Source organism: Euprymna scolopes, chromosome 18 (assembly GCF_053919585.1).
Source record: "Euprymna scolopes isolate OS-2025 chromosome 18, ASM5391958v1, whole genome shotgun sequence".
Lineage (NCBI taxonomy): Eukaryota > Metazoa > Mollusca > Cephalopoda > Sepiida > Sepiolidae > Euprymna > Euprymna scolopes.
This window is the reverse complement of record NC_136499.1, coordinates 97,119,566-97,141,502: the sequence shown is the minus strand read 5'-3', so window position 1 is coordinate 97,141,502 and position 21,937 is coordinate 97,119,566. Positions and strand designations below refer to the sequence as shown.

Below are 21,937 nucleotides of genomic sequence, written 5' to 3'. Positions count from 1 at the left end.
AACAATCAGTTCCTTCACTCTTATTGTTCTTCAGTATTTCTATTGTGAAGCGATTTATTGTTTGAATATAAGAAAAGGCCATTATTGAAAAGTATACAATAAAAATCAACAAAATTATACATATAAAAATAACACAATCAGTCTTTATTTGCACTTTTAATAAGAAAATGTAAAAAAAATATTTGATTTAAAATTTTATAAGAAAGGTTTATGAAATTATAAAAACCATTTTCAATGATTATTAAATAAAAGAAAGATCGGAAAAACATTAAAAATAGTAATAAACATGCATAAGGGAGATATAGGCATGAAAGAAAAAAGTGAAGGAACTGATCTGCCTTGTCACCATTTCCAGTAGCACTACGCCGGAAGTTAGAAAGTACGTTAACTGACAGTAACCGAAATAATTTATCTGCCATGATGACTTTTTATAAGGCTAAAACCAAGATGGCTGCCAAAGGATAAAGGGAGATAATTTTGTCAAATTTAATAAATATTTTTGTGGAATTACCTGACAATAATGAACATAAATATGCCCTTCATTAACCCTAACACTAATCGTGTCTGAGGTAACACTCCAGAATAACAGGATTGAGACCTAACATTCAGCTTCAATTCATTGAAATTTTAAAATAGCAATGTGTAACAAGTGATGGAAAAAAGAAGATAGTAAAATCTACATGTAGTCAGAATGTTTGTCTACGTTCAATCTGAATGTTACACATCATCATGACCTTTTCTGAAAGGCTGTTACACGGGAATACGGGTTATTGTGTGTACAGTAATCAATGGGATAATATCGTAGTAATCGTTGGTATTGAAGATTTGATAAAGTGTCTTACTTAAGGGGGTGATTAATCAGGAATTTGTTTATGTTGGACTTGAAGACATCCAGGTTGTAGTCAGGTGGGAAACAGGCAAACGGAAGAGAGTTCCACAGGCATGCACTTCTCAGAAAGAAGCTTTGTTCATGGAATGTACGTTTTGATTTAGGCACAGATAAAGAGTGGGGGAAATTACTGACAGTGGTTTTAGTTAGACGTTTATTGTGAAAGATTGGCGAGGGGGGGACCAGAGATTGGAGCTCGGACGAGCACTTGCCATGGAAATAACGATAAAACAAAGACAGGCTCGCAACATCTCTTCTGTGGGAGAGAGGTTGCAGGGAAGAGAAAAGGGCATTCCCCACTAAGCCACAAAGTCTATTTTGTACTTTGTCAAGGCAGGAGAGGCTGTTTTTAGAAGCTCCAGCCCAGATGTGGCAGCAGTACTCCATCTTTGGACGTACTTGGCTTTTATAGAGATAGAGATCAGTAGTGAGATATCTTCTGGAGCGATAGAATAATCCCATCATTTTCCCAGCAGCCTGAGCAACAGACTTGATATACGTGTTCCATTTCAGATCAGGAGTAAAGGCCAAACCCAGGAGCTTGTCAAAACATGAAGACTCCCCAAGACGAGAGCCATCCATTTCAATTGATGCTAGATGGGGATCAGAGCGTTGATGATGTAAAGATATGAGCTTGGTTTTAGATGCATTAAAAGTAACCAGCCACCTCTTCCCCACTGTACCACGTGCTCAAGATCAAAGGAGAGAAAATCAGAGAGAGCTTTGTCATTTACGGCCTTTGATGTGTTGCCATAGATGGTCGTATCATCAGCATAGATGTCAACAAATGATTTAAGTATGTGTTTTGAGAGATCATTGATGTAGATCAGGAAGAGAGTTGGGCCCAGGATGGACCCCTGGGGGACTCCAGCATTAATACTGTGGGCCTCTGATTGCTGCCCATCAATCTTATGAGCCTATCGGAGAGAAATGATTTAATTATTGAGAAAACATTTCCAGTTATACCGTAGCTGGAAATCTTGTGAAGTAGGTGCCATACCTTATCGAAGGCGTTTTATATGTCGAGCAATTGCCCTAGAAAGGAAGCCTTTGTCAAGAGATTCACTAATCCTATGGGATATAACCGTTAGCACAGAGCTGTAGACCTAGCAGAACGGAAACCATATTGCATGTCACTAAGGAGGTTATTTCTGCTGAGGTGGTTGACTACTTCTTTATTCAATATGGATTCCAGCAACTTACTCATGACACACAAGAGACTTATTGGTCTGTACCGAGAGGGAGATGACTTATCACCTGAGTTCTTAAATACAGGGAATACTGACAATGTTTTCCAGGGTGTTGGAAAGCACTTCTCCTTAAGGTAACGCTTAAACAGTTTTGTAAGTATGAGGGCAAGTTCTGGTCGAAGCTTTTTCAACACTAGGAATGCCGTCTGGGCCAGTTGCTTTACTGGAATCAAGGTTCTTGATTAGCTTGGCGACCTCACGCACATATTTGTATGTTGCATAGTGTGTTGTCTGTTGTAGGAGGAAATATGGAGAGTTGATGGCCTTCGTCGCAGAGGGTAGAGTTAGCTGCAAAGTTCTTGGCAAATAGTTTGGCCTTGTCTGATGCTGATGAGATGACCTCAGGTCCATTGATGATGGTTGGAATAGAACCAGGGCTCTACATTGCGAGTGAAACAGTTGCATTTGCGAGTGATTTTTCAAAGTGGCGACTAGAAATAATGAAACTTATCTTTTGGCGATTGTATTTCTTTCACTGACAATCTTTCAAAGCACACTACCGAGTGAAAATATCTTTTCAACTTTTTATTTTAATAAAATGAACAAAGTTAAATTATTTAAACAATAAAAGTTTAAAAGAACAATCAATATTCCTTTTTTAACAAAGGCTGTTTAAAAAAACATCTGAAGAAATTAGAATGTTTATATCTTCAAGTATCAACATAAAATTTGATGTATATTTGGAATTACATTTACTAAAAAACTACAGAAAAAAAAACATTATGTACATAATCGTCACAGAACGAATATGTCATATTCCAAAAATCATGTGGGTTTGACTAGTAAACGAAAATATTTACTTGTCAAAGGTCAACTAAAGATAAATTTGTCCATAGAGCCCTGAGAATGCACGCTTCTGTTCAGAATCCCGTTTGCTATTTGCCAAAACTGATGGAAACCAAGCTGCTGCTCAGCTACTTTGGATTTAATGGACTGAGCATATAGCTCTCTTGCATTTTTTATTACTCTTTTACAGTGGTTGCTGGCAGTCCTGAAAGCAGCTTTAGTCTCAGTACATCTATTACGATGGTAGCTATGGAAAAAGTGATTTCTGTGCGCAATGGCAGCAGTACATTCTGAGGAGAACCATGGCTGGCTGTTAGGTTTTTGTTGGAATTTTTTGGATGGTATGAATCGGTTTATGCCTACAATTAACCATTCAGTCAGGTCTGATATTATAGAGGACACATCCTTTTTAAACATGGAATGCAGAGGTAGATCAGATATGAATGTATGGAAGCTATCCCAGTCAGCCATAGAGTATCGATATACAGTATGGTGGAGAGGTACATCTGAAGACTTACTGTATTTCATTTTTATCTTAACTGATATGACGGAGTGGTTGGAGGATCCCAGGGGAGATAGAACGGAACATGAACATAGCTTAGGGGAAGTTGTGAGAAAAAGGTCTAGAAGGCTTGCATACTGACTGGTAGTATCAGTCACACGGGTGGGTTCGTGAACAATCTGAGTGAGGTCATAGGCAATGGCAAAATCATAACAGAACCTCCCCTAATTATCTGTCTTATTTGAGTGGGTCAGCTATTCCACATTATGGACATTGAAGTCACCGTAAATGTGAATGTTAGCCGAAGGATGAGCAGACAGGATGAGGTCAGTTTTCTCAGATATACTCTTAAAGACTTAAAACTACCTCCATGGACTAAATAAAGAAGGTGCTACTCAAAATTCCGTACATATTTTCAATGACGTTTCTGAATTTTTGAGATGAGGATTGGTTATTCGTATTTTTTTTTTTTAACAAAGGAATCACCACTTATCAAGACCCAAAGGCCACTCAAAGATAAAGGTTAATAAGTGTACAGTGGTCAATGGGACAGTGACGTAGTAATCGTTAGTAGTGGAAATTTGGTAAATTGGATTACTTAAGGGAAACGGCTCATTAAGAACTTGTTTACATTGGACTTGAAGACAACCATATTATAGTCAGCCGGAAAGCAAGTAAATGGAGAGTTTCACAGGTGTGCAGTTCCAAGAAAAAAGCTTTGTACATGGATTCTACTGTTCTCATCTTGAGTGTGATTTTCACGTTTCAGTCGATGTAACCTCTGACCTTCTTCAGGTGTATCTCGTCAAACTCGAGAATGTTTCTGTTGGAACTCAGGAATTTTGATGGAATTCCAAACGGAACCCTTTATTTATTTCACGGAGGTAATGTGCTCTTGTTCTGTTAGCCATGACTGGATAGAAGCCCCAAGTAATTCGCAATTGTATTTTTTGGTCGCCCACACTGAGGATTGAACCTTCAGGAGAATATCACTTTTTACAATCGATTTTTCCAAGTACTCTATCCACAGGTTCAATCCTCAGTGTGGGCGACCGAAAAATACAATTGCAAATTACTTAGGACCTCTATCCAATCATGGCTGACAGAACAAGAGCCCGCTACCCCCGTGAAGTAAATAAAGGGTTCCGCTCGAAATTCTGTCAAAATTCCCGAGTTCAACAAGATACACCTGAAAAAGGTTGGAGGTTACGTCGACCGAAACATTGTGAAAACGACACTCAAGATGAGAACAGTAGTTCGATAAATCCAAATAATATGACATATTTTCAAGTTTAACAAAATGCTCATAAAGAAGGTCGGAGGTTAAATCAACCGAAACATTTTGAAAATGAAACTTTAGAGGATTCTAAAGAATCTAAATAATACAAAACAGTTTGTTTTAATTACAAACACGCCCGAATTTTTTCAAGGCAATAAGTCATTTTTTAAGGTTTATTTAAATTTTGACAATTTCTTAATTTAACTTTAGTTGAGACAGTCCCAAAAATGAATGTTAGCAAATGCAAGTTACTCTAATACCTACCTACATAAATATTTTTTTTCTAACCTATTTTATAGCGTTTATTTACTTTGAAACAAAAGTAGTGTCAAGTTTGCTGACTTAGAACGAAAAAAAAAAAATGGTAGTCTCGTTACAGTCATGTTGACCTTTGATAATCGCTCAAAAATCGGTAATTAAAATACTAGTAGAAACCCATCGAATAAATCTTACTAATTGTATGAAAATGTAATATTCTTCCTGTATTTTGTTTAATTTTCGATTTTTAAGCAATTATTGAGAGTCTGAATGAGTGTTATAAAAATTGCCATTTTTTTTTATATTAATAAACATTATTATTGTTTCAAAGTAAATAAACGTTTGAAAATAAGTTAAAATGCAAAAAAAAAAAAAAAAAAAAAAAAAAACTTATCCAGATAAGTAAAAGCTTGCCTTTGGTAATATTTATTTGTTGTTTTTTTTTTTGTTTCGTTTTTTTTATCTTTCTTTTAACTCTTTAATTTTCTTGGCTATTGTAAAAAAAAAAAAAAATTTAAAAAAAACACCGTCTTTTTTTTAGTTTTATTTTAGATTGCATTCTTTTAATTTTTCATTATCAATAAATAATTGATTAACAGTAAATAAAAATATAATTCAATTTGCAATTATCAAAATTATGCTAATGTGAGAAACACAGACGTGAAGTTTTGATAATTTTCTGGTTATATTCGAGTGTCTGCTCTTTTTGACTTCCAGTTTCTGCTGTCCATTTGGCTGGATAATTAGATATGATCACACAAACAAGAAAGCCATTCTTAACATGGGGAATGGGGGGGTTCACGTTATCTGAGAGGAAGATAATCATTACTTAGAAGAGACCATTTCTTGTTTGCCAATATTACCTCATTTTTTTGTTTGTTTTGTTTTACAGAGGAAAATCAAATTTTAGTGAGAACTGTGACGCAGCCATCTTGGCTAAGAGAGGGGGCAAGGGAGATAACTCCATCTAATTCTTGAAGTTTGTCAAAAGTGAAGTTCTAATAATTTTATTAATAAATTTTGAAAGAAAAAAAAAACAGAAACAAAAAAGGAATACCTAAAATTATTCAAAATTCTAAAAATAATCTCGTCAAATTTTGACAAACTTCAAGAATACTATAGGGGGAATTCAAGACACGCGCCCAACCCAATATATAATCGATTAATGAGTCGTAGACGACAAAACACGTGTCAGTGGATAATTACATTTTAAAAATAACCACTCCCCATGTGGGAGTACCGAATTGGTTGAAAGGGAAAATTATTCCCAACTCGCATTTAGGTAAAAATGCACTTTCGTAAATAATTGAATTCATTCAAAACATATCGCTAAAACCAAAACAATGCTCCCTATCTTAGATTGAGCATTTGGAAAGTGATATATGAATTACCATTAGCGTACGAAGCGATACTTTTTGTGTAAACAAATTGAGCTTAGGTACTTTGGACAATGTCAAAACATTGTTAATTCACTGCCCGCATAGCAGCAGCCACATAGCGCAACGGTTAGAAGCTCCGACTGTCGTTTGGGTGATATCGGGTTCGATCCTGGCTTGAGGTAGTTGCTTGTCTAACTGCCACCGATGAGCTGTGAAACAGCGAAACAGTGCTATATTAGGTGTGTCAGAAATTTCGTGAAAAATATTGAATAATTCCACCCCGTCTTTCCAAGTTTATAACTCCTCGAAAAATGTAATTCAAGCCCTAATTTTTTTTTAATTGAAAATTAAAGGAGCTAGGACCAAGGTTTCATTTTAAAAAAAAACAACGTGGTTAAAAAAAAATAAAAATGGTTTTAAACTTCGGACTTTACAGGTAAATTTCTAAAAAAAAAAAAAAAACACTACTTTTTTTTTTTAAATTTGAATATATTATTTATTGACCTTTTATCTTCAATTTGTGATATATAAAACTTTGGTGAGTAAATTATTTACTTTTTAATAGACACTTGAAAATGGGGGGGGGGCGTGAATTAAAAAGAAACGTTTGGCTAAAATATTATATTCGGTTTATTGAAAAGAGCATAAAATTTCACATTGACACTGAAAATATCGTAAAAATTGAATCAATAGAAAAATTTTGATAGATTTTTAAAATTTAAAAATTGAAAAATACTGAGCTCGTAAAATTCAATTAATTTCATTACTGTTTTTTAAAAAATAAAAATAAAATATTTCTATTATTTTTAAAACAACTTTAATAGTTCATTTTGGAAGTATAATCCATGAAGAAAATAAACAACCCACTTTTAAAAGAGAAATTACGAGATTTTTATATTTTATTCGCAGTTTCGTGTTAGGGGTGTCAAAAATTCCTACAAAAATTCTGATTATCCACATACATTAGTGTTTGTTTCGTTGTTTCACAGCTCATCCATCATCAGTGCGGCTAGACAAGCAACTACCTCAAGCCAGGATATAAACCCGATCGCCCAAACGACAGTCGGAGCTTCTAACATATATATATATATATATATATATATATATATATATATATATATATATAGTTTTTGTGCAGAAAAGTTGCTCTGAAACAACGTTATTTAGAAATCTATTCTTAACATAGGGAGGGTGTTTTGTAACTAATCTGTACTTTCACCTGACAATTTAATAGAAAGATATCGTAAAACTTGAATTAATTTGAAAATATTATATAAAAAAAAATTAAAAATAACTATTTTCTCTGCATAAGCACTGAATAAATAATAATGTGCAGAGACGAGAAAAAACTACAGACACAAGCGAAAAGTGGTGATAAAAATCTAAATAATTTTGAGATCCAGATTGTTTTGTTTGTTTTGTTTTTCTTTTCTTTATAAGATTTCCACGAATATTTTTTTTTTCGTTAAACAAAACGCAAGAAAAAAAAAAAATTAAAACACCAAAAAAAAACAAACAAAAAAAACGACTATTTTGTTATGAATTTAATTCTAAGATAAAAAAAAATTGAAAATCTTATTTTAAAGTCGAAGAGATTGCACAACCTTAAGACATAACAATGGACATGTGGCACTTTTCTTTTATCAAACCTATTTTTAAATCACAGATGGTTGATTATGTAAGTAACTAATCTATCTACTTAAGATTTAGAGTGGCAACATATATCTCCTGCATTCAGATGGTTTACGTCAAATATACTTATATTACAATTTGGTAGATTAATAAAGAAAATTAGACAAATATACAAAGAAAAAGACTGGTACTTATACAGAATACGGGTCGTGCCGAAATAATAACGTTATTATTTAGAAACTCATTCTTAACATGCGGAGGGGGAAGGGACTTTTTAGTTTTAAGTATTCTGTAACAATTTAATGAACAAAAAAGGTAGCCTAAAAATTTGGTAAATTTTTACTTGGCTTTCACATTTTCCTTAAAAAATGACGACCGTTGGATGTTTTAGGGTATGCTGAAAACGAATATCGCATTTAAATTTTCCACAAATACATACGCCACCACTTTTAACATAAGGAAATATCCGAAAAATTACTTATTTGCGGAAAATTTAACTGCGATTTCAACATACCCGAAAACCTAAAGTCGTCATTTTAAAGGAAAATCTTAAGACGGAAAACAAGTAAGATTGCATTTATTTTCACGAAATTTCTGACACACCTATGCAATTGCAAGGTGCATGCACTTATTGACAAGTTAAATTAAAGTTTTACGATAGCTTTTTTTTTTTATTAAATTGTTCCTATTTACTTTGCCTCTCATGAGGGCAGAGTTAGACATCAGGGTCATTTTTTTAATATGGAGAAAATAAAAATTGTCTCAGTCGCGAATGATTTCTCCCCCACTAACAGAGAACAAGAAATTGAAGTGTCGCATCTGAAGAACAGATACTACACGTTGATCTTGTTCCGAAGGCTTGTTAGGTGAAAGCACAGAGTTACAAACACCCTCTCCATGTTAAGACTGGCTTTCTAAATGATAACGTTATTATTTCAGAACGGTTCAATAACTCAAAGTAAAAATTTAATCCTATCTAAAAATAACATGGTCCGTATTCTGCATAAATTTTTTATGGCATGAAAAGATTAAGACGTGAATCCAAATGAATAGAAAAAAAGTTAACAAGTGAAAAGTAGTGTCGTCAAACAAAATGGTGGCCATAGTCGAGCCTCGATAATCGCTCAAAAATCGAAAATTTAACAAAATATTACAAGAAAAGCATTCAATAAATGTCACCGATCATGCGTAAATGTAATCTACCAATATTTTGTTTAATTTTCGATTTGGGGGAGATTACCTAGGCTCCAATTTGACCGTTATTTCGTGCTCCGTTCTAACGCGACCGCCTTTATTTTTAATTAAAAACTTTAAAATAAGTTAATACACAAAATCTTTTTTTTTTTTTTTTTTTGTTGTTGTTTTTATTTCAGATTAATTCATCTAACCTATTTTTTCTTGCCTTCGTCCTTATCTCCAAAAAGGAAACTATTTTTTTTCCACAAATCTATATATATATATATATATATATATATATATATATATATATATATTAAACAAAGCGTAATATACATATATAGGTTATAGTCACTATAGGTCTCTACGGTTAGAATAAAAAAAAATAAAATAAACGTTTTTTTCCTTTAAGAATTTTTTATGACGTTTAGTTTGTTTATATTTATAAAATTATGAATATCCTTACGTTTTTATAACTTAATTAATTATGATTAATCATTTTTTTTAACATAATTTTCATAATTAATTTTTTAAATTTAATATAATTAGAATTTTTATATTTTTACGAATTAATAATATTTTAGCAAAATAAGTTCTTGATGAGCCGTTCCCCTTAAGTAATCCAATTTTACCAAACTTACACTTCTAACGATTACTATGATACTGTCCTTTTGGCCACTGTACACTCTTTAACCCTTATCCTCGAGTGGCCTCTGGGCCTTGATAAGTGGTGACTCCAACGTAAATAAAAAAATAAAATAAAATAAAAATAAATTTCTAATCTTAAAATAACGTTTTAAAAAATGCAATAATCCAGCGTTCAAATTTGAACGATTAAGATCGCAATATGAAAGAAGTTATTTAAATAAAAAAATAAATAAAAATCATTAATTTTACGTGAAAAATAAAGTTATTTATTTATTTTCAACCAAGATTGCGCTGTTGAATGCGTGTACAATTGAAAATAAGCAAGCTCACCTGGGGTAGATCAGAACGGCATGTGGGACAATATTTTTCCATACATAAAACCCTCATCCGCGTTGAACACTTGTAACAAATCGGGTGATCACACACACCGATTGCCAATATGGACATATCATCGCTGCAGACAACGCAAATATTGTCTTCTGGTTCCATTTTGTCTCGGCCCGGACCGACAGGAAGAAAAACCAACAAGTTATTTCACCAGAAACAAACTTCAAAACGTTTCCAGCTCCACACACCTCGATTAGGACATCATGTTGCAAGTTTTGTGTACTACGTCACGAAGATGTGTGAAACATCACGACTCCCGCGATTTTCTCGAACCGAAATTAGCCGAAAATGAATGTTTTTTTATTTTAGAAATTTTTTACTTAAAACTAAAAATAATCTCAAACAGTTATAAAAATTAGCCTCTGTTTGTGTATCAGCATGCGAAAATGTTAAGAATACTATTCTGTCTCGTTTTGAAGATATAATTTATAGCACATAAGTGCTGACGTCACGTTTGATTATCATAGTTGTAGAAATTTTCAAGATGTCCAGTGGAGGAGCTTATGGAGCTGGCAAAGCTGGAGTGTCATTTGATCCTGTGCTCTTTTTCCAAAGACCACAAGTGATCATTCGTATCATAAGCTGGGTATGTAATTCACTTTCTGTTGCAAACAATCTTATCGCGACCCAATCGCCGACTCTTACATCGCATTTTTCAAACTCCTGTATTATAGGTATTCCTCCATTATAAGCTATTCGATGGAAATGGCTACAAACTGGGGGTCGGATCTATAACGTTAACCAGTTGTAAATTGATCCCCCAGTTTATTGGGATAGCCCAACAAGTGGGGTTTCTGTAAAGCAACAGTGAAGCTATTTTTAAACGCCCCCACCCCTTTTATATCGGATTTGTTTGATTTGAAAAGGCCATGTATATTGTTTTTATTTATTTCTTTTTTATATAATAATAATACTTAAATATCAAAACTTCATTGTGATCTTTATTTAAACCATTAGTTTAATTGATTAAAAAAAAAAAACGTTTCTTTTTGTTTCTTGTTGGTATGGACATGTTTAAGTCATTTAACTTGTTGATAAAGCAGTTGAATTTTACGGCGACGCTAAAACCATCTACCATCGAATATTTTTGTTAATTAATTAATTTTTTTTTTTTTAACGATTTTAAAACTCTGACTGATAAATGAAAACCTAAATAACAAAAAAAACATGTTATTTGTTGTAGTCAGGTTTGCGATCATGTGAAAAATACGCCCGTGTCATTAATCATGTTGATTTCAACTGTTGTGGCGTCTGCTAGAAAAGTGTTTTTTTTTAAAAAAAAAAGTCAAATTTGATAAATTAATTTATATTAATTTTAATAAATATTTTTTTATCTTAATTTTTTCACTATAACGTATGGATGTTCGTTCTCCCCCCCCCTCCCCCGTTTTACATCGCTCTCTCTTTCTCTCTCTCTTTCTCTCTCTCTCTCATCTAATTTCTCCCTTCACTGGGTTCAACTAATTTAATTATAAAAATATAACGTATTTATAACAAATTAATAATACCTATTCGAGATTGCTTAGAAAGGAGCATTTTCACTTTCATTTTCTTTAAGTTTATATCTTTTCACCTTTTTTTGTTTTTGATGTTAGAAATAGTATTTTGAAAGTCAAATTAAATTGTTGCGATATTGTTTAGTTATTAAATTAATAAGGTTGTGTTAAGTAAATAGAATTATTGCATGTTTCCAAAACCCTTTTTAAAACGTGAGAATTTCCTAAGAATTTTAAAGCCAGAAATGGCTTTCTTTTAGGCAGTTTAAAGGCGATCACATTTGGAAAGATCACTAAGTAACTGTTTTTTTTCTCTTAAAAAAGACAAAAAAAAAAAAAACGGTTGATTTGTTTATGAAGAAACGAAATTGCTTTATAGGGGATTTAATTTCATAAATACGTTAATTTTTGTACTTGAGAAAAATACGAACGTGCTGAAATAATAACGTTATTATTTAGAAATCCATTCATAACACGGAGAATGAAGGGCGTTTTACGGAAATCGTTCCAGACAGGGCATGGAGCCACTTGAAGTAAGATTTAAAAAACATAATATTTCAAGGTCAAAAACTTGCCAACAATAAGTGTTAGATGGAATAGATTCTGACACAGAAAACGGCAATTCTTCCTTCTTTGCCAGAAACATCGTTCCTGGAATGTGAGGACTAAAGGACAAAATAAGGGAATTTGCACCTAACCATTTAATAAACAAAAGATATCGTAAAAATTGAATCTAACTTGAAAATTTTGTCTAAAACATAGCACAGTCCGTATTTGACATGAAGTAAATTTTTTAATGATTTTTTTTAAGTTCGTTTTATTTCACGCTATTGCATTAATTCAATAAGTAGACCTGAGCAACGAAATATGTAAGTCGCGCAAGAAAAACACGCACGTGATGAACGATCACATAATAGGGTTTTTTATTTTAGTTTAATAATAAATAAATTAAAATATTTGTGGAAAAAGAAAATTCCTAACAAAAGCAAACCCGTATTTGGATTCATCGGACTAGTATTCTCATCTTGAGTGTCATTTTCACAACGTCTGCAAGAAGGACCCGTGGCGCAGTGGTTAGAGTTCTACGAAAAATCAATGGTAAAAGTGATATTCTCTTGAATTTTGAAGGTTCAATTCTCGGTGTGGGCGATCGAAAAATACAATTGCGAATTAATTACTTAGGACCTCTATCTACTCATCATGATTGATGAAACAAGAACAACGTTCGAAATTCCGTTCAAATTTCCGAGTTCGCCATTATATTATTACACCTGAAGAAGGTCGGAGGTTACATCGACCGAAATGTTGTGAAAATGAGAATAGTAGTCCGTCGGACTACTATTCTCATTTGGCTCGCCAAATTAGCATTTTTGAGGCCAAATTTGGTATTTTTGTACGTGGAACCATGGTCCATGCAAGAGCGTAAAAAGGCAAAATTTGGCCTCAAAAAGGCCAGTCTTGCAATTCTTAAAAAGGCCAAATTTTCAAAACAAGTTGGCGACTTCGATTGTCGTACATTTAGTCTAATAAAAAAATGTTGAAAAAAATAATAAAAATTAAATTTTTTCGGGTTTTATTTCAGCCTTAGGGTCTAATAATGTGTTTTATATAAAAAAAACAAATAATTTTTATAAATTTTTGTCTGTCAAATATTTTACGCCGCTGAAATACACATTTGCCGATGTAACTATTAAAATTGACGTAATAAAATTAAATTGAAACAATATTAGAAAACAATATTTTTTTTTATTAAATGATTTTTTATTAAATACAGAAGCAAACAAACATAATTTACAAATGATATTGTTCTCGGATACATACAAAAATACCGATCTAGTTCCGTCGATATTCCCTCACAAATGAGGATCATTCAGGTGACACAGTCCCCCCCCCCCATCCTCCCAAATAATCTCTTAATAACTAACATACTACACTTAATTTCTAGCCATAATATTCAGACAGAATGTTTGTCTATGAATCCCGGGGAGGGTAAAGTTAGATACAAGGTCAATTTTAAATGCGTGGGTTACTGGGTTACTCTGTTAGCTACTCAACAGAAAACACAATAGATTTGAAATAACATTTTTTTTAACTCTCCTTAGTCAAGAAGGAACTCTAATTTTCCTTCTTCCTGCCAAGAATAGAACAGAAACTACACTTTGATCTGAACTTGAATGTTGGACTAGTCCATATATTTATTTGCATCCAGACGAGAGAAAAGTTAGGCACGAAATCAGTTTTTAATGTTGGGAAAATCTAGTTAGGGATAGTCTGGATTGTAACAAAAATAAAAATTGCCTCGGTCTAGAAAGATCTCTCATTAACGAAAACTGAAAAAAGTGTAGTATCGGAACAGATATCACACTTTGCGATCGCGTGCTTACAATCACTTAAGTGTAATTATTTCGATATCCGATGGAGAAGTCTGTCGTTATTTCTTTCGTTTATTTTACTTTAGTCGAAGTTTTCAGAAATCCAGTGCCACACCATCTTCCTGGGGGTAACACTTGATCTCTGTATGAGATACATCGAATATTCCAGTAAAATTGTCCTTTACTGTTCAAACACTGAGTTAGTGAAGGAGTTGAGAACATTTTTTTCCTCATCTTGATTGTTACCTTTCTAGTGGTCTCTTGGTATTACTGGATCTCAGGACAAGAATTCATCTAGTCTGGTGAAGTATCCAGCTTTATACTGTTACTTGAGTTAACATCACTTGGAGAAAGTTCACTATTCCTTGGGTTAGCCATACCGAGAAGAGCTTATTTGAGCAACGAAATACTATGCTATTTGGAATATTTAGTCAGGATTTACTTGTAGTGGGAAGTAGCCTCGTGCCAGGTTGTTCTGACAAACCCCTGTAGAGAGAGACCTTAAACAGTCGAATATAGTGTCTAGTAGGTATTCAAGTTCTCTCTATATACACGCGTGCGAGTGTGTGTGGTAGGAAACAGTAACAAGTCGATTTAATTGCAGTTTCTTCCATAAAAGAAACTTTTATTTTTGGGTTTCTGGGCAAATTATTGTCATGATAATACTTTGGACCCAGCAATTCAATAATTTAATTGTTGCGTCCAAAGTTTCGTTCGAAAAATTTAAAATAAATAAATATCACTTTAAATTGTTTATTTATTTATTTATTTATTTATTATTATTATTATTATTATTATCATCATCTATATGTTAATACGATAGCGTATGTGTTATTTTGTGTCACGCTTGCATCTTTTTTCTTCCAAGTGAATGTTTAATTGTTATGACCTTCCATTTCTTGTAATAAATAATTTTATCAACAATTTTTCATAAGTTTTGGTTTCGGTTTCGATTATAACTGAAGGAACTCGGTTTATATATATATATATATATATATATATATATATATATATATATATATATATATTGAAATCACAACTTTATAGTATAAGAATCGATAGAAAATTGACTCTATAATAATATATACGAAATCTGCATAGATTAGAATATCATATTTAAAAGCATATTTTACAACCAGGCTGCGCCGGGTGTCCCTGCTAGCTTAGGTAAATATTTTTGCAGTTTTACCAAAAGAGCTACAATAATATTAGGGCGTCTCCATTTACGCTGAACATCCACAGAATGCCAACATCAGTATTACATATGTAAGAGTCCACTGCAGAATTTCCACAGGTCCCACAAGTTATTTATTTATTATTATTTTATCATTATTAATTTTTTATTATTTTATTATCGAGTAGTCATGTCTCGATTTCACTTTTTTTCCTGACTTATTTTTTTTTTCCTGACTTATTTTTAAAGCAAACATAAATTTAGATGAAGTGTTGTGATAATTATTTCTATTGAAATATGTGTTCGCAAATGCAAAAGAAAAAAAAAAAACTTTTTCGGTTATTTTGAAGTTTTCAGCTTTAAAATAGCTTCCATTGAGACACCATTATCGTAATCAAATCATTTTACAACGATTTGGTTCAATTAATAATTTATTAACCAAACAAGACCGTAGTAATTATGTGATAAATTATTAATAAAAAGAGATTGTTATAAAACTTAAACTAATTAAGTTAAGATACTGTTTCATTAGCAACTATCTTAAAGCTAAAAACTTCGGTAAAACTATACAAACACCGTGACAGCGAATTAACCCTACCCCTAACCCTAACCCTAACGCTGTCACGGTGTTTGTATAATAATACCAAAACTTCAATATAACCGCTTTTTTCTTAAATATATTTCCTACGAAATGTATCAAATTGTAAATTTGGCCGTGATGTCAGTAATAATGTCATGTCCTTACGGTAATGACATGAAATTGCTATTTCATATATATCATCGATATAATACTGAGATGACTATAATGAAGTAATAATTATGTGACCCATTCTCGTGTGTCCGTGTGTTTCTCGCCTACGTGTGCGTGTGCGATGCACTTTTTTTTCTTTTTTTTTTTATTTATCATTGCTTATTTGTTGAAATTAAGCATCAATTGCGTAAAATACTAAAAACAACGTTTAAAATTACCATTTAAAAAATAAATTTGATTACAAAATTAGATTCACCAGAATACATTTCGATTTCTTCGTAAACAAGTTAACCCATTTGAATATCTTGTTAATAGTTTTCGAAAAAGGAAGAGTTGTTAATTACTTCGTGTCTGTTCAAAACGTGAAAGAACCTTGTAAGCCTTCAAACTGTCGAATAAAACGTCATCTGGCTTTGAAATTCTTAGCAAACGTTCATATCTTGAAAAGTGGAAATGTCTTGGCGCTATTTACAGCCAATAAGATTAATAAATAGTAGTGGAAATGAGCTTATATTAACAAGAGAATTAGTTTAACAATTAGGTTGAATAAATGATTTGGTAACTAAACTGTTGTCATAATTAACTTTCTAAAAAAAAATAAATAAATAAAATAATAATAATAATTGTTACGTAAAAAAGATTTATAGATTTTAAATAAATAAAAATCGAAGCTAAAAATATTCCCTCCAGGAGTGTGTGTGTGTGTGTGTGTGTATATATATATATATATATATATATATATATATATATATATATATATATATATATATATATATAATCTTATTTGATTAAAGAAACAAAACTCCAGTTAAATGAGGCGGGGAGGGGGCTAAACAAAAGTGAAAGTAAATTCTCCCAGCTTGATTATTAGTAGTGTTCCTACTGCTTCTCAACACTTTTTTTTTTTTTTTTATCTTTCCAATGATTCACGGATTAATTATTTGTATAGAGTGCAATTGCATATTGTTACCGTCTCTTTGAAAGTCATATGATTTAAAATCAAATACTAATTATTAATCATTTTATCAATTTCGTTTTCATCAATAAATCACGCGCGAAATGTTTAACATGTTCTTTTTTTCTGTCCGTTGTATTTAGAAAAGAATGTGGGTGTATTATAATGTCTATAGTTTCCTTAACCACTGGAATGATGGGTCCGACTGCAGCAGCTACATCTAGTACTACATATATAGCATCATCATCAATGAAGAATACAACTACTACAAGTCCTGAGTGGGGGAGTGGAGACTTTAGATTATGTTTGCAACATGTAGTGGCAGGTGCGCGCAGTTACTTGTATAAGAATCTGGCTGAAATAAATACTACTACTACAATCAATACTCGTTTTTAGTATTTAATTTAATAGGAGTTCGAGTAGTAGTAGTGAATGAATTAAAAGGGAATTTATGGATCTGTGCACTTTTTATTTTATTTTTATTTTGTAATCTTTCGCATCGAAACGTTTTGAAACTTGTGATGTCCTTCAAAAAAAATCGCTTCAAATATAATCCATAACGGAGGCAGGCTAGGTTATTGTCATTAATTAATCCTTCAATCTTGATCTACACACTGTCTACATATTAGCATTTTAGTATGTTTCCAATTGTACTTATAACATACCTATGTATTATTCATTCGTTATGAAATTGAGATAACTAATCGATTTCTTTTCTTATCTCGTCGCCTTCATACGATAACATAACACATAAACATTGCTACACATTTGTGTGCGTTGAATTATATTTTTAAATAACATGATGGTTTACTTATTCATATACCTCTCTCCAACTCCATCTCTCCTTTCCCTCTATCTATCTATCTATCTATCTATCTATCTATCTATCTATCTATCCTTTTTTTCTCTCTTTCTTCTTTTTTTTCTCTCTCTCTCTCTCTCTCCTTTCTCTCTCTCTCTCTCTCTCCTTTCTCTCTCTCTCTCTCCTTTCTCTCTCTCTCCTTTCTCTCTCTCTCCTTTCTCTCTCTCTCCTTTCTCTCTCTCTCCTTTCTCTCTCTCTCCTTTTTCTCTCTCTCTCTCCTTTTTCTCTCTCTCTCTCCTTTTTCTCTCTCTCTCTCCTTTTTCTCTCTCTCTCTCCTTTTTCTCTCTCTCTCTCCTTTTTCTCTCTCTCTCTCCTTTTTCTCTCTCTCTCTCCTTTTTCTCTCTCTCTCTCCTTTTTTTCTCTCTCTCTCCTTTTTTTCTCTCTCTCTCCTTTTTTTCTCTCTCTCTCTCCTTTTTTTCTCTCTCTCTCCTTTTTTCTCTCTCTCTCCTTTTTTTTCTCTCTCTCTTTTTTTCTCTCTCTCTCCTTTTTTTCTCTCTCTCTCCTTTTTTTCTCTCTCTCCTTTTTTTTCTCTCTCTCCTTTTTTTTCTCTCTCTCTCCTTTTTTTTCTCTCTCTCTCCTTTTTTTTTTCTCTCTCTCCTTTTTTTTTCTCTCTCTCCTTTTTTTTCTCTATCTCTCTCCTTTTTTTCTCTATCTCTCTCCTTTTTTTCTCTATCTCTCTCCTTTTTTTCTCTATCTCTCTCCTTTTTTTCTCTCTCTATCTCTCTCCTTTTTTTCTCTCTCTATCTCTCTCCTTTTTTCTCTCTCTCTATCTCTCTCCTTTTTTCTCTCTCTCTATCTCTCTCCTTTTTTCTCTCTCTCTATCTCTCTCCTTTTTTCTCTCTCTCTATCTCTCTCCTTTTTTCTCTCTCTCTATCTCTCTCCTTTTTTCTCTCTCTATCTCTCTCCTTTTTTCTCTCTCTATCTCTCTCCTTTTTTCTCTCTCTATCTCTCTGTTTTTTTCTCTCTCTATCTCTCTCCTTTTTTCTCTCTCTATCTCTCTCCTTTTTTCTCTCTCTATCTCTCTCCTTTTTTCTCTCTCTATCTCTCTCCTTTTTTCTCTCTCTATCTCTCACCTTTTTTTTCTCTCTCACCTTTTTTTTCTCTCTCACCTTTTTTTCTCTCTCACCTTTTTTTTCTCTCTCTCCTTTTTTTCCTTCTCTCCTCCTTTTTTTTCTCTCTCTCCTTTTTTTTTCTCTCTCTCTCTCCTTTTTTTTCTCTCTCTCTCTCCTTTTTTTTCTCTCTCTCTCTCCTTTTTTTCTCTCTCTCTCTCTCTCTCCTTTTTTCTCTCTCTCTCTCTCCTTTTTTTTCTCTCTCTCTCTCTCCTTTTTTTCTCTCTCTCTCTCCTTTTTTTCTCTCTCTCTCTCCTTTTTTTTCTCTCTCTCTCTCCTTTTTTTTCTCTCTCTCTCTCCTTTTTTTCTCTCTCTCTCTCCTTTTTCTTTCTCTCTCTCTCTCCTTTTTCTTTCTCTCTCTCTCTCCTTTTTCTTTCTCTCTCTCTCTCTCCTTTTCTTTCCTCTCTCTCTCTCTCTCTCCTTTTTCTTTCTCTCTCTCTCTCTCTCTCCTTTTTCTTTCTCTCTCTCTCTCTCTCTCCTTTTTCTTTCTCTCTCTCTCTCTCTCTCCTTTTTCTTTCTCTCTCTCTCTCCTTTTTCTTTCTCTCTCTCTCTCCTTTTTCTTTCTCTCTCTCTCTCCTTTTTCTTTCTCTCTCTCTCTCCTCTTTTCTTTCTCTCTCTCTCTCCTTTTTCTTTCTCTCTCTCTCTCTCCTTTTTCTTTCTCTCTCTCTCTCTCCTTTTTCTTTCTCTCTCTCTCTCTCCTTTTTTTTCTCTCTCTCTCCTTTTTTTCTCTCTCTCTCTCCTTTTTTTCTCTCTCTCTCTCCTTTTTTTTCTCTCTCTCTCTCCTTTTTTTTCTCTCTCTCTCTCCTTTTTTTTCTCTCTCTCTCCTTTTTTTTTCTCTCTCTCTCTCCTTTTTTTTTCTCTCTCTCTCTCCTTTTTTTTTCTCTCTCTCTCTCCTTTTTTTTCTCTCTCTCTCTCTCCTTTTTTTTTCTCTCTCTCTCTCCTTTTTTTTTCTCTCTCTCTCTCCTTTTTTTTTCTCTCTCTCTCTCCTTTTTTTTCTCTCTCTCTCTCCTTTTTTTTCTCTCTCTCTCTCCTTTTTTTTCTCTCTCTCTCTCCTTTTTTTCTCTCTCTCTCTCCTTTTTTCTCTCTCTCTCTCTCTCTCTCTCTCTCTCTCTCTCTCTCTCTCTCTCTCTCTCCTTTTTTTTTTCTCTCTCTCTCTCTCTCCTTTTTTTTCTCTCTCTCTCTCCTTTTTTTTCTCTCTCTCTCTCTCTCCCCCTTTTTTTTTTCTCTCTCTCTCTCTCCCCTTTTTTTTTTCTCTCTCTCTCTCTCCCCCTTTTTTTTTTCTCTCTCTCTCTCTCTCTCCTTTTTTTGCTCTCTCTCTCTCTCCTTTTTTTCTCTCTCTCTCTCTCTCTCCTTTTTCTCTCTCTCTCTCTCTCTCCTTTTTTTTTTCTCTCTCTCTCTCTCTCCTTTTTTTCTCTCTCTCTCTCTCTCCTTTTTTTCTCTCTCTCTCTCTCTCCTTTTTTTTCTCTCTCTCTCTCTCTCCTTTTTTTTTCTCTCTCTCTCTCTCCTTTTTTTTTCTCTCTCTCTCTCTCCTTTTTTTTTCTCTCTCTCTCTCTCTCCTTTTTTTTCTCTCTCTCTCTCTCTCCTTTTTTTTCTCTCTCTCTCTCTCCTTTTTTTCTCTCTCTCTCTCTCTCCTTTTTTTTCTCTCTCTCTCTCTCTCCTTTTTTTTTCTCTCTCTCTCTCTCTCCTTTTTTTTCTCTCTCTCTCTCTCTCCTTTTTCTTTCTCTCTCTCCTTTTTCTTTCTCTCTCTCCTTTTTCTTTCTCTCTCTCTCACCTTTTTCTTTCTCTCTCTCTCTCTCTCCTTTTTCTTTCTCTCTCTCTCTCTCCTTTTTCTTTCTCTCTCTCTCTCCTTTTTTTTCTCTCTCTCTCCTTTTTTTTCTCTCTCTCTCCTTTTTTTTCTCTCTCTCTCTCTCCTTTTTTTTTCTCTCTCTCTCTCTCTCCTTTTTTTTTCTCTCTCTCTCTCTCCTTTTTTTTCTCTCTCTCTCTCCTTTTTTTTTCTCTCTCTCTCTCCTTTTTTTTTCTCTCTCTCTCCTTTTTTTTTCTCTCTCTCTCCTTTTTTTTCTCTCTCTCTCTCCTTTTTTTTTCTCTCTCTCTCCTTTTTTTTTCTCTCTCTCTCCTTTTTTTTTCTCTCTCTCCTTTTTTCTCTCTCTCTCTCTCTCTCTCTCTCTCCTTTTTTTTTCTCTCTCTCTCTCTCCTTTTTTTTCTCTCTCTCTCTCTCCTTTTTTTTTCTCTCTCTCTCTCTCCTTTTTTTTTTTCTCTCTCTCTCTCCTTTTTTTTCTCTCTCTCTCTCTCTCTCCTTTTTTTCTCTCTCTCTCTCTCTCTCCTTTTTTTCTCTCTCTCTCTCCTTTTTTTCTCTCTCTCTCTCTCTCTCTCCTTTTTTTTTCTCTCTCTCTCTCTCTCCTTTTTTCTCTCTCTCTCTCTCTCCTTTTTTTTTCTCTCTCTCTCTCTCCTTTTTTTTCTCTCTCTCTCTCTCTCTCTCTCCTTTTTTTTCTCTCTCTCTCTCTCTCTCCTTTTTTTTTCTCTCTCTCTCTCTCTCCTTTTTTTTTCTCTCTCTCTCTCTCCTTTTTTTTCTCTCTCTCTCTCTCTCCTTTTTTTTTTCTCTCTCTCTCTCCTTTTTTTTCTCTCTCTCTCTCTCCTTTTGTTTCTCTCTCTCTCTCTCTCCTTTTGTTTCTCTCTCTCTCTCTCTCCTTTTTTTTTCTCTTTCTCTCTCTCTCTCTCTCCTTTTTTTTCTCTCTCTCTCTCTCTCTCTCCTTTTTTTTCTCTCTCTCTCTCTCTCCTTTTTTTTTTCTCTCTCTCTCCTTTTTTTTCTCTCTCTCTCTCTCTCCTTTCTCTCTCTCTCTCTCTCCTTTTTTTCTCTCTCTCTCTCTCCTTTTTTTTCTCTCTCTCTCTCTCCTTTTTTTTCTCTCTCTCTCTCTCCTTTTTTTTTCTCTCTCTCTCTCCTTTTTTTTCTCTCTCTCTCTCTCCTTTTTTTCTCTCTCTCTCTCTCCTTTTTTTCTCTCTCTCTCTCTCCTTTTTTTTCTCTCTCTCTCTCCTTT

The 21,937-nt window shown here is 33.4% G+C and overlaps 2 protein-coding genes across 2 annotated transcripts in view; one reads left to right on the top strand and one right to left on the bottom strand.

Moving 5' to 3' along the window:
- LOC145297699 (E3 ubiquitin-protein ligase ZNF598-like) overlaps nucleotides 1–11,017 on the bottom strand; it is a 44,474-nt gene extending 33,457 nt beyond the window's left edge. Inside the window, exon 1 of the mRNA XM_080143898.1 lies at nucleotides 10,130–11,017. Coding sequence (XP_080000024.1) covers nucleotides 10,130–10,288 — 159 coding nt within the window. The 5' untranslated portion in view covers nucleotides 10,289–11,017. The remainder of the gene's footprint in view (nucleotides 1–10,129) is intronic.
- Nucleotides 10,615–21,937, top strand: part of LOC145297700 (synaptogyrin-2-like) — a 132,811-nt gene continuing 121,488 nt past the window's right edge. Inside the window, exon 1 of the mRNA XM_080143900.1 lies at nucleotides 10,615–10,772. Coding sequence (XP_080000026.1) covers nucleotides 10,671–10,772 — 102 coding nt within the window. The 5' untranslated portion in view covers nucleotides 10,615–10,670. The remainder of the gene's footprint in view (nucleotides 10,773–21,937) is intronic.